The sequence below is a fragment of the Anabrus simplex genome, chromosome 2 (assembly GCF_040414725.1).
Source record: "Anabrus simplex isolate iqAnaSimp1 chromosome 2, ASM4041472v1, whole genome shotgun sequence".
In the NCBI taxonomy this organism is placed as follows: domain Eukaryota; kingdom Metazoa; phylum Arthropoda; class Insecta; order Orthoptera; family Tettigoniidae; genus Anabrus; species Anabrus simplex.
Window position 1 is genome coordinate 669,243,719 of NC_090266.1, and position 12,038 is coordinate 669,255,756.

At 41.0% G+C, this 12,038-nt stretch overlaps 1 protein-coding gene across 1 annotated transcript in view; it reads left to right on the top strand.

Moving 5' to 3' along the window:
* Nucleotides 1-12,038, top strand: part of Drat (Death resistor Adh domain containing target) — a 325,067-nt gene that overhangs the window by 230,015 nt on the left and 83,014 nt on the right. Inside the window, exons 4-5 of the mRNA XM_067141227.2 lie at nt 3,097-3,362; nt 6,424-6,593. Coding sequence (XP_066997328.1) covers nt 3,097-3,362; nt 6,424-6,593 — 436 coding nt within the window. The remainder of the gene's footprint in view (nt 1-3,096; nt 3,363-6,423; nt 6,594-12,038) is intronic.

The following is a 12,038-nucleotide window of genomic DNA, read 5'->3' on the forward strand; positions in this document are numbered from 1 at the left end:
ATTATTGGATCAATTGTGAAAATGAATGTACTTTTTTATCATCTGGAGGAAATGATGTTAGTATTCTTAACTATATGTTGTGATGGTCACGTTCTGCTGCTTTTTTTTTTTACAATTTGCTTTACGTCGCATGGGCACAGATAGGTCTTATGGCAACGATAGGATAGGAAACGCTTAGGAGTGGGAAGGTAGCGGCCGTGGCCTTAATGAAGGTACAGCCCCGGCATTTGCCTGGTGTGAATATGGGAAACCACGGAAAACCAGTGATAACTAATTGGGCCTCTACTTTCCTCCAACCTTACTCCTTTAAGTTATTCCCGTTCAAGTGTTTTCCACGGAAATAAACTTCTAGGTACGCCCTGGAGTTTAGAAAATGTTTTCTTATCGTTGTCTTCCATTGCGCATGGTATACGTCAAATAATATTTGTGCTTTCCGAATAAGTTATCACTATATTCCCTTGTCTTCTGTGTTTACCATACATTAGCGAAGATTCCCTGTGAGTCACCATTAGTGACGTAATTATTCAACTTTCTGCATTTCCTAATGTACGAATACAAATTAAACATACTGTAACCGTCCAGGCTTCTCCAGCCAGACTAATTTAATATATTATCATTTTACGCGATATCACCCGATATCAAGTTTATCCGCCATCGGCAATTATTCGTAATAACATATTTATTCTACGTCAATCATTTGTAAACAAGGAATCATATTATATAGTTGTAACATCATTTATTATTTAAATTATTATATTAGGTAGGATAGGAATTCATTATGTACTGTAAATATGGTCAATATGTTGAAACATATTTGTTGTCATTTCATCTCATACTTGTGTATACGGAAAAGGTTATTCTTACAGCGGGGGAAAATTACATGAGTCATTGGGTTCAACTCATGAGCCAAGGCAGTAAACAGCAACCCGCGCGCGAGGCTTGCATACCAGCAGACTACATCATCGCCACGCCTACTGGTCTTGTCAAGAAGAAAGAAGAGGGAGATGATAATGCGATCTACGAATCAGATGCTTCGTTATATAGAGATCTGAGATTGAGCTGCTACCAAGAGTGGGGAGAGCCCGGTGATATTATCTAACACGGAGTCACGGACACTCACGGACATCGCTACTTCTGCTGAGAACCTAACTACTATTAGAACTTCTACTGTGAACATCTACTTTGAACGACGTTATTGATTTTGAGACAGTGTGTGGTCTCTCCGAGACATAGTTATTTTTGTACAGTGTGTTGTCGCTTCGATACAGTACGTAGCTGCGGTTATGTTATCGGATCTGCGTGAGACGAAACAAGCTTACGGCTCGTGTTATATTCAGTAAATCTTCTGGACCAGGAACTATGTTTAGTTCAAGTCCATGGAATTTGGTACAAGTTTGTACCGTATAAATAGTATAGCTCAGTTGGATTGAGATTTCTACTAACATGGAAAAATTCATATCTCTGAATTTTCTCCTCATACGATCAACGCTGATCAGTTTTTACAAGTATAGGGCCAATGTCTAATTTAAAGACTAGGCAATTAGGGAGTGCTAGTCCAGATAGCCCGTACCACATCAGAGAAGAAAGGATGTCCATGGAGTCAATTCTACATCGAGAAGAAGGGAACGATTAACCACGGAAACCAGATGACTTCAACGGAAACTGCAATTGGTGAGCTTCAATTAGATAAAGCAAGCAATAGTAATTTGAGTAACGTAAATTCTAAATCCCTCCACGCTTTAAGGAACTTTTCCGATTTATCTTATTTTTTTGTATAATAAATTAATTTGTATTTTATATTGCGTTAATTTTCTTTCTTAAGCGATACTTAATGGTTAATTATTTAAAATCCTACCCCTGTGATTTAAGTATAAGTCTCTATGCTAGTAAATATAAATTTTGCTTTACAGTTTTGTTTAAAACTGTAACGCTGGCGCCCATACATCACATAGAGAAATGGGAAACCATGGAATGTTAATTGTTTCTATTTGCGTGGCAATTTGCGGGCAAGCCACATATAGTTTATTTGATATTCATGTGTCCCAAGGTAATAACTTTCATCTTCCCAAGTGTCTTGAACAGGAGGTCGAACAGTTACAATACTGTAAAATAAATCATGGGGTGGCATAGAGACAGCATGTATGTTACATATTACAGTACACATGGATCATTTATCGTAAGGTATAACATGGCAGGGAGGGATTCGGTTGGGTAAAAATGTAGTTAGCAGTTTGATGCCGACGGCTTGGTCTTAATGGCTGACTGTGCTAGAAGCATGCAGTCATATATTGCAGCTTGAAGATAAGTACAGCGAGTAAAATGAAAACCTACAACCTGTTTTCTAGTCAGTGACTGGGTCAGGGATGGAATTAATGAAGTCCCCATCTTGCGGCCAGGATAGGAATTGTGCCGGCTGCCGAAGCCTGTCGCACTCCTCTGGGGCAATGATTAATGACTGACAGATAAAATGAAATGATAGTGGAGAGTGTTGCTGGAATGAAAGATGACAGAGAAAAACCGGAGTACTCGGAAGAGAAACCTGTCCCGCCTCCGCTTTGTCCAGCACAAATCTCACATGGAGTGACCAGGATTTGAAGCACGGAACCCAGCGGTGAGAGGCCGACGCGCTGCCGTCTGAGCCACGGAGGCTAAGTACAGCGAGTATGATATGAAAATTAGCATTTCCAAGACTAAGTGATGTCAGTAGGGAAGGTGGCGATTGTTAGACTCAGCTTTTATGGTAAGAGTTGTGGAACTAAACAAGGCCACGGAGCTAGTTGCAAACAGAGGATTGCGGAGGCATTCAAGTTAATTCGCAGAGACTTGCAGACTGAACGCTGAAAGGCACAACCTCTACAGTGGAGGTATCTGTATGTCTGAAAAGTTGCAGTTCAAGGTCACATAAACAACGCGTAAACCTTTCAACCTTCTATTCTTAATTGGTTCAGAAAAAATGCTCGTTAAATTTTACCAAAATTAACACTGCAAATATGTCCTCCTTATGCCTCCCTTACCTGTGATATGTTTGGCTCGATGTAGGTTCTGATGGAGGTTACTGACCAGTAAGTTATGTTGGTACCATTATTTCTTCCACAGGTTGTCTGTGCTGGTGCGTGCTATCGTCTACACAGAACTGCCTCTGTGTCAAGCGTGTCAAGCCTGTCAAGTACATCAAGCGACGTATCTCTGGAGCAGCCTGTGTCGCAGACTCCAGTTCACCACGGAGTTCGAGATGGAGCACTTTACCCTGGCTATGAGGTAGCCGGAATTATTGAGTCGCTGGGAGCCAACGTGGAGGGAAACGGCGAGTTGAAGGTTGGAGATCGGGTCGTTCTCTACCCTTACGAAGGTGTTCCCCATGGGTAAGTGTTAGCTTAAACATCGCCTTAAGGCTGTAGATCAGATCCATTTGTGACTCTTCTTCTACTCTTATGAAAGTAAAGTTTGAGTTCTTCACACCAGGTATGCGAACAAAAGCAGTTATCATTGTACACTCGGAGCCAATGGGTGGTAGGAGTTGCCAAGGCCACTGTAGTGCAGTACAATGAGTTGTGGCAGTGTGCGACGTTTTTAACGAACATGTGTGCCACTCCTGTATAAAACGTAATTCAGAACCTATTATATTTGTACGTCCATTTCATTTATATGATATTGCGTACTCATAGATACATTTCAATGTTCAACTTAAAATGAAACTGAAGTTTGACAATTTCCATTGCCCGTAGAACTTGCAGTGATAGCTTCCAGTTGTTAGCCGACGTCTTAAACCAAATTAAGGCTCAGTTACCGCTAACGAAATGAAAGCAAAAACAATAACTAACAGAGCGACGGACATTTAAGCTCGGATCGACAGCAAGTGCCTCAGCGCGGACTCTTAATTCCAGAGCCACATTTTGTGTATATCTGCTTTGTATTACTATTTGAATCTCCTACTCTATCCCTCTTCAAGACAAAGAAAGAGAGAGAAAGTGGCTGAGTATAGTACGAAAGCGTAGAGAAGTAAAATCTGGTACTGGTACTGTTCCCACGTTTTTAAAAGCTCCCCGCTCCATAATTCTGTCCTTGGTGCAACACATAAGGGATCGCACGGCTCAACGGCATTGCTGACAACCCTTCTTCTATAGCACTCGGTCCGTATTGCTTGCTTGGTGCATTCACGCTTGTATAACATGACTGAGTACCTACGATATTCTTGCAAGATATTTAGATGTTTTGACTGCGGTAGACTGATACTGGAATTGCACAGGCTGGTCTTGGATATTCAAAAGATCGCAACATTTCTCATGTAGGAAATCGCCACGTATTCCATAGTGAGAGATAAAGATGATTGCGAATTCGCTCTTGTAGCATGGTGCGAGAGGGTAAAAGAGAGAAAACCCGTATAGGAGCCACATAATAAGTTACAAAAAGAGTGTTTACACGGGCATAAGTGCCTCGACTCTTCAGATGATGATTTGTTGGTGGAAGATGGGTTGAAGATATGACGGAGCCAGGATTAGGGCTGAGTTACCTCGACATAGCTCCCTAGATTGAGGTTATTCATCTGTGGACTGCGTTAGGGAGCGGAAGTAATGCAGAGGTGAGAGAATTCGGAGAGCTAACTTCAGGAGTATCTGTAGGAGTTGGGTGTCTAGGGCGTTTTCCAGATCTAGGGATCTCTGGATAAAACGATGGGAGAAGAGATACGTGTGGATGTCCCGGTTAGGGACTGTAAAGACGTTATACAGATATTTGGTGAGGAAGTGATGTAGGAGGCGGAGGGCAATACGGACGAGGCATTTTTCCATTGAAAGGAGTTGGTGGAAGAGATTGGAAATGGAGATTGCTACAGCGGCCCAGGAAGGGTGCCCGTAAGTAATGTAAGAGTAGATTAAGGATATGTATGTCAAGAGGAGGAGCTGGTAGTTGAGACCCCAGTTCGTTGGCATGATAATAAGCTTTCGGGCTGTTCCGGTGTGTATGTGTGTGTGTTTTTTACGGTCGTGAGTGTCGAGTGGGAAACTCAAACGCGACTGAACTTGAAATAAATTGTAAATAGTTGTTCAATAAATTTAGTGGATAGTAAAACACACTACCGCTCTGTGCAGTAATTTTAAGGGACCATGATAACCCGCAGAAGTATAAATATAACTCTATAACCTCTTAATGAAAGCTTATGACCAATTCATGTTGCATGAAAAATTTAAAAAAAAAGCATGTTCACATTTAAATAGATTTTACATAATGGGTTTATGGAGAGGCAGTGGTGATAAACTTCCTTAATGCATAAATGATTTACCCTCAAAATAATAACAAATAAATATGAACAATAGTATTATTTTGAAAGGAGAAATGATGATGGGGAACTTGTATGTAAAGATGTATATTTAATAACTGAAATTTATATTGACCATACTTGAGTAACATTCACAAGACAATATTTGACATTTCGTAACGTTTCCCTTTAATAATTAAGAAATAGCCTCAAATAATCACAAATAAACAAGATTTTACATTTATTCAGAGGTAACTGGACCTAAGAGAAAACGTTGGTAAATATAGATTAATAACTAGACCTTGTTGAATTAATAATTAGAAAACACGAAAATAACAATTCCGTTTCAAGTATTATGGTTCCATTATTTTTACCTTTGACCCCCATAATTATCTTAATGTTTGGTTTTCTACTGATGTAAACGAAGCCATCCCAACACACGACCTTCCCGTTCCATTTTTCACAGTGTTGTGCGCGTTATCAACATAATGAGTAGAATCATAATACGTGCAACGGAAAGTTAACTCAGTGGTTTTCCTATTTATTCATTTTTCAATGTCTACTTATTAAACTTTACCAACGTTTTCTAGTGGGCTTAGCTGATTCTGAATAGAAGTAAAACACCTCTATCAAACCAGCCAAGGCAGAACAGTTTTACCAATGCCACCTATGGCTTGGTTTGATATGTTTGCAATATAGAAGACGGACGGACGGACGGACGGATCCCACAGTACCTCACATGCACAGAAGCTTGCGTACAATAGTATTACTGACCAAGGGACTGCTTCTATAGCACGATACTGAATCGATTGTTGTATTGATTGTTGTCCAAACTTGCGATCAGAGTGTAATCATCGAATCACAACCGAACACTCGTCCTGCGTGTTCAATTGCAGCAATGTAGCACCACTCCTTCTGGGTGTTGCAATTTCCATTTTCTTCAGCGTATGATGGGACTGTTATATTTCGTGCTTCAGAAAACTGAAAACTTAAAGGTTATACTATATTATTAAGTCCTAGTAAAAATTAATAGTAGTGCCAGACTGAAATCCACGTATTATGACATGTGTTACCATGCTTTTCATTCTACCTACTGCCATAATTTTCAGCCATCACAAAGTTTGCTCTGATCTGAGCGAAAATAATTGAATGTTTTTTTCTCTTTGCAGATATTCTGAATTTGCCATTGTACCAGATCTTCAGTACTTGGTTAAAGTTCCTCCAACCCTTAAACTAAGTATAGCTGCAATGTTGCCTACTGGAGCCCTACTTGCCTTGAATACTGTTGTGACTGTACGACAATATGTTGAGAATATTTTAAAAACAAAAGGAGACGATGGTAATTATGGTTCTGTTCCTTTCATATCATGGAATTTAAAAGCAGCATTCCTTATGTCCAATCACAAATGAGTTTGAAGAATTTTACTGCTACCTGCCATTTCTTTTCATATTCACATTGATTATAATTAGTCCGTGACAAACATTTATAGTGTGTGAGCACGAGATAAATGCATTTTTACTGGTGCAGAATATTTAGGAAATGTTCAAACACGTATATTAGGTTGATGCATAAATTCGTAAAATTCTTTCCACTGTGAATCGAAGGTAATTATCTTTACACATCTGATATAAAGGAGATATAAACTGTCTTTCTTTCCTTATCTGTTTACCCTCCAAGGTTGGTTTTTCCCTCGGACTCAGCGAGGGATCCCACCTCTACCTCCTTAAGGGCAGTGTCCTCGAGCGTGAGACATTGCGTCGGGGGATACAACTGGGGAGAATGACCAGTAGCTCGTCCAGGCGACCTCACCTACTATGCTGAACAGGCGCCTTGGTGGGGGATGGGAAGATTGGAAAGGATAGGCAAGGAAGAGGGAAGGAATCGGTCGTGGCCTTAGGTTATTACCATTTACCTGGAGGAGAAGTGGGGAACCACTAAAAACCACTTCCAGGATGGCTGAGGTGGGAATCGAACCCATCTCTACTCAGTTGACCTCCCAAAGCTGAGTGGACCCCGTTCCAACCCTCGTACCACTTTTCAAATTTCGTGGCAGAGCCGGGCCTCCGGGGATGGCAGCTAATCACACTAACCACTACACCACAGAGGCGGACGAGATATAAACTAATCGGTAAAAACTTATCTTGCATTATCAATGACTCTGCCAACGCTGGGGCAATTTTTCGATCCCTATCGTTCACAGTGCGATTTCATTCGGTGTAAATAAAGATCACACGAGATACGTTCACTTCTTGGTTAGAAAATCACTTTATTGTCACTGGGTCTATTCTTCTACAACACACAGCTTCCAGTCAGTTCGCTTAACGACTGCACAAATAAGCAACACTGCAACACTATTAAGAGAAACACACTGGAGCAAATTACAGTCGATTCTGACAAGTACAGATATCAAAAAATCCTCACACTGATTATTGTCCGATTCGTTGGCTGAATGGTCAACGTACTGGCCTTCGGTTCAAAGGGTCCCGGGTTCGATTTCCGGCCGGGTCGGGGATTTTAACCTTCACTGGTTAATTCCATTGGCTCGGGGGCCGAGGGTTTGTTCTGTCCCCAATATCCCTGCAACTCACACACCACACATAACATTATCCTCCACCACAATAACGCGCAGTTGCCTACACATAGCAGATGCCGCCCACCCTCATCGGAAGGTCTGCCTTACAAGGGCTGCACCCGGCTAGAAATAGCCACACGAAATTCTTCTTCTTCTTCTTATTATTATTATTAACTGCCCGTCCTCTCGGCCATCATCTATATATATACCGTTCGAGAGATCGTCTAGAAATCTCCAACTTGTGAAAGGAACACACCTGAACATACGAGGAACAATCGATCGACCGGCCAGTCAACTGGAGTACTCCAGTGTATACTAAACTCGAACTTTCGATTATAAGACAATGACCCATACAGAATAAGTCTACGTAAATCTTAAAGCTTCCGCACGTATCTGGATAATGAAACATCACACTAAGCTTCCAGAAATCTCAATTCGTAACAGAACGATAGTGAAATATGCCTAATATACGAATATTAAGAATTTTCTACAGTTTTCGACTGAACAGATTTTGAGTTTATACTATTTTACAATACATATTTACAGGGAAATCATATGTTAGTCGTACTTAGCATTTAATAAAAGATAATTCAAAAATATTAAGCATATTAATTGAAGATTTGCAAAGATTAGATTAGGTGCAAGATGGTGTACATACATCACACACGTGAAGAAATCTGCTGGTTTGGAGTTATAGAAGTCATTAAGCCAAGGTCGAGGAGTATTTTCAACATCAAAGGAGTTTCCTCGGATATTGTTGGACAAAGAATGGAAAAGATGGAAACCTGAGCGTACAAGATTATAAGGGGAATATAGTAGAATATCCCATTCAAACTCCTGGATTACTGATTTTTTTTTAAGTAAGCAGAGTGCGGAAGTAAATGATCGTGTTGAAGCAATACTTGATGTCTTCTTTCCAGTCACTTTTTCATCGGCTGAAAGGCGCTTGAGGTGTTGGAAGTAAACATCAGTAATGACTGCAACAATTCTGGGAAGCAATTCTCAGGAAACAATGTCATCCTTGCCCCACCTGACGCTTAATATTATCGTCTGTGGATGGACACCAGCTTTCGGATGAGAGTTACTTTCTTCTTAGGGCTCAATTACGTCTTTCTTAAATGGATATTCACATAAGGGAAACATTTCTCATCACCCGTAACAATCATGGACATAAATGATTGATAAATAAATATTTTAAAGGAATGTTGTATTTATGAAGCTATCAAAATGATCACAAGTAAAAAAAAATAGTATTGCTTCATAAATATCCACATTTTCTGAATAAGTGTATTTTTCCTATATCCCGGTACCGGATGAGTCAGCCGCGCCTGACGTTTTATGCTGTTAGGCATCCCACCGAACGTCACTGGTATCGTTATGGTCTATTCTCCTTAGCCGTATACCAAGCAACAATCGCCTTTAATCACTCACTGCACCATTACCTTTGCAAAAACATGTACCGTATGCTACAGGCATTTACACAATGCATCAAACTGTAATAATATTATGTAAAACGTACGTGCCAATTATGAGCTTTCAGTAGGGTATGAAATGAACGCTAAAAGCGATGACATACTGATAGAAAACCTGTGTGCATTCGTGAAGCGGAAGTAGTAGTCCATCTAGTAGGCTTTCTGGAAACCAACACCCTGGAGTCGATGTGGTGTCATAGGTTAAGTGCGGTGCTGTTAATACAGCTGCGTTTGGTAGGTGGGTTCGAATCCCACTTGAGCCTGTACATTGTATTCACATTTTGTACTTCGAGAATCATCCACAGAACCAATGTATCCGAATGCTCTCACGTTGTCAGTTATTTATTTAATTTATTTATTTATTTATTTATTTATTTATTTATTTATTTATTTATTTATTTATTTATTTATTTATTTATTTATTTATTTATTTATTTATTTATTTATTTATTTGACACTGTTCTAGGTCATCAGGGCTGCTTATATTGATGTTTTATAAGCAGGGCTGGATGAGGATAGAATGGTTAGGGGTTTGAATTCGCTTGACTGAGCAACAGCCTGTTAGCGCAGTAAGTGTTCGAATAGATGGCCTTCTGCAGTAATGCACGTTTCAGCACGCCGTTGAACTGCCATTCGGGCTCTTTGTAGCATTGTAGGTGTTACGGATTCACAGGCTTCCGTAATAAGGTTTCGAAGGCTTTCAGGATTTTCCTGCTGCTGAGCGTACACTACATCCTTCAAACAGCCCCATAGGAAGAAGTCCAGTGGCATTAAATTGGGCTTTCTAGCAGGCCAGGTGACAGGAGCCCGGTACCTACAGTTTCTTCAAGACCAACTACCATTGCAGCTAGAGGATGTGCCCCTAGGTGAGCGTGTATCCTATCCATCCAACGAACGGGATGTGTAACATTCAGGTAGTTGCGAACATCTGCTGATACAGTATGTGAGGGGTAGCACCGTCGTGTTGATACCACATGGTTACACGCTCACCCAGGGGCACATCCTCTAGCAGCAATGGTAGTTGGTCTTGAAGAAACTGTAGGCACCGCGCTCCTGTCAAATGATCCTCAAAGAAATATGGTCCAATTAGGTGATCAACCAGTATACCACACCAGACAATTACTGCCCATCATGCTTGAAATGTTGCCTGTCTTACCCAGTGGGGATTTTCAACACTCCAGTAGTGCATATTATGACGATTCACAGAGCCATTATTATGAAATCGTGCCTCGTCCGAAAATAAAATGTGAGATACAAACGCTGGATCATTCGCCACTTGCGTCAGTATCCACGCACAGAAATCAACACGAGTTTCCAAATCTCGTCCGTGGAGTTCTTGATGTAGTTGCAGGTGATACGGACAAAAAGCTGGAATGCAATATCGGCTGGCTGATGTTGGCCTGTTGTGCTACTGGCCGGGTACTCGTGTGAGGATTCTCCCGGTAAGTGTCCAAAACCATCTCAGCAGTTTCATCGGGCGTAACTGGTGCCTCTCTGACAGGACCTGTTCGGGAAAGTGACGAAGTTATACGCAAACGTCGCTCCACCCTCCTAAACTTATTTGCGTTTGGTTGTTGTCTGTGTGGAAATCTTTCCTGTTAAAGGCGCTGTGCTTCCTGTGTGTTCTGTCTTGCTTCGCTGTAGATGAGGAGCATGTCAACATACTCATCTGCTGAATACACAGCGAAGAAATGACCAGGACTGCTAGGCTACACCAAGTGTCAGGCCACTACACATTCAACATGCATGCTATTGGTCGAATGTGGCATGAATGGCCTCTTATCTGATCCTCAAAGTTTGAAATGTGAATAAAATTACTTATCGCTCGTGAGATTCGAACCCACCTACCAATGCATCTACACTTCTGTAGTTTGTCCACTACACTATGTTGACTCTTGCGTCCTGTTTATCACAAAGCTCACTTGTTGTAAAACTACGTCCCGCTTCACAAACTCACACACGTTTTCTATCAGTATGCCATCGCTTTTAGTAATAATTTCATAACCAATCGAAAGCTTTTAATTGGCACGTACATTTTACATAAACTTATGACAGTTTGATGTATTGTGTAAATACCTGTCGCATACATGTTCTTGCAAAAGTCGTCCAGTGATGACGCCGTAAGTGCTTTAAAAGCGCCTGTAGCTTGGTTTACGGCAAAGAAAAATCGACCATCACCCCACTGACGTTCGTTGGGATGCCTAAAAGCAGAAACGTCAGGCGCGGCTGACTCACTCGGTATTGTTCATTTCGCAATACGAAATGTGAAAAGCTCTACCACCAGAGCTGAGACCTGAACAGTCTCCATTGGGAAATGTAGTTCTCTGAAAGAATGCCCGTTTTCTAATTTCACTTCTTGCTATAAGATCACCTGCCACCTTCTCCACATATAACACCCTAGCAGCCTCCTTGTGTAGGTCTCTGGCCTCTATGCAGAAAGCTCAATAAATTTAATCTCTGCTGGCTTGTAGTTGCACGGGAATCAGCCTTAAGTCTTTTAAGGCCTAGAAAGACCTTTCAGCCGTTGAAGTTGTCACTGGAATTGTCAATACTATCTTATTTTTAAACACTTTAACAGTTCTGAGAGCAAATTTTTAAAATAATGGCGTATGGCCTCCGGAGAGGACTGGTGCAGGTCTTTTTTCTATTAGACGGCCCATAAGCGACCTCCATGTCTGTGAGGATGGGCCCCTATCTAAGACGATTTCTAACAATGAAGACGGCACACATATCCAGTCT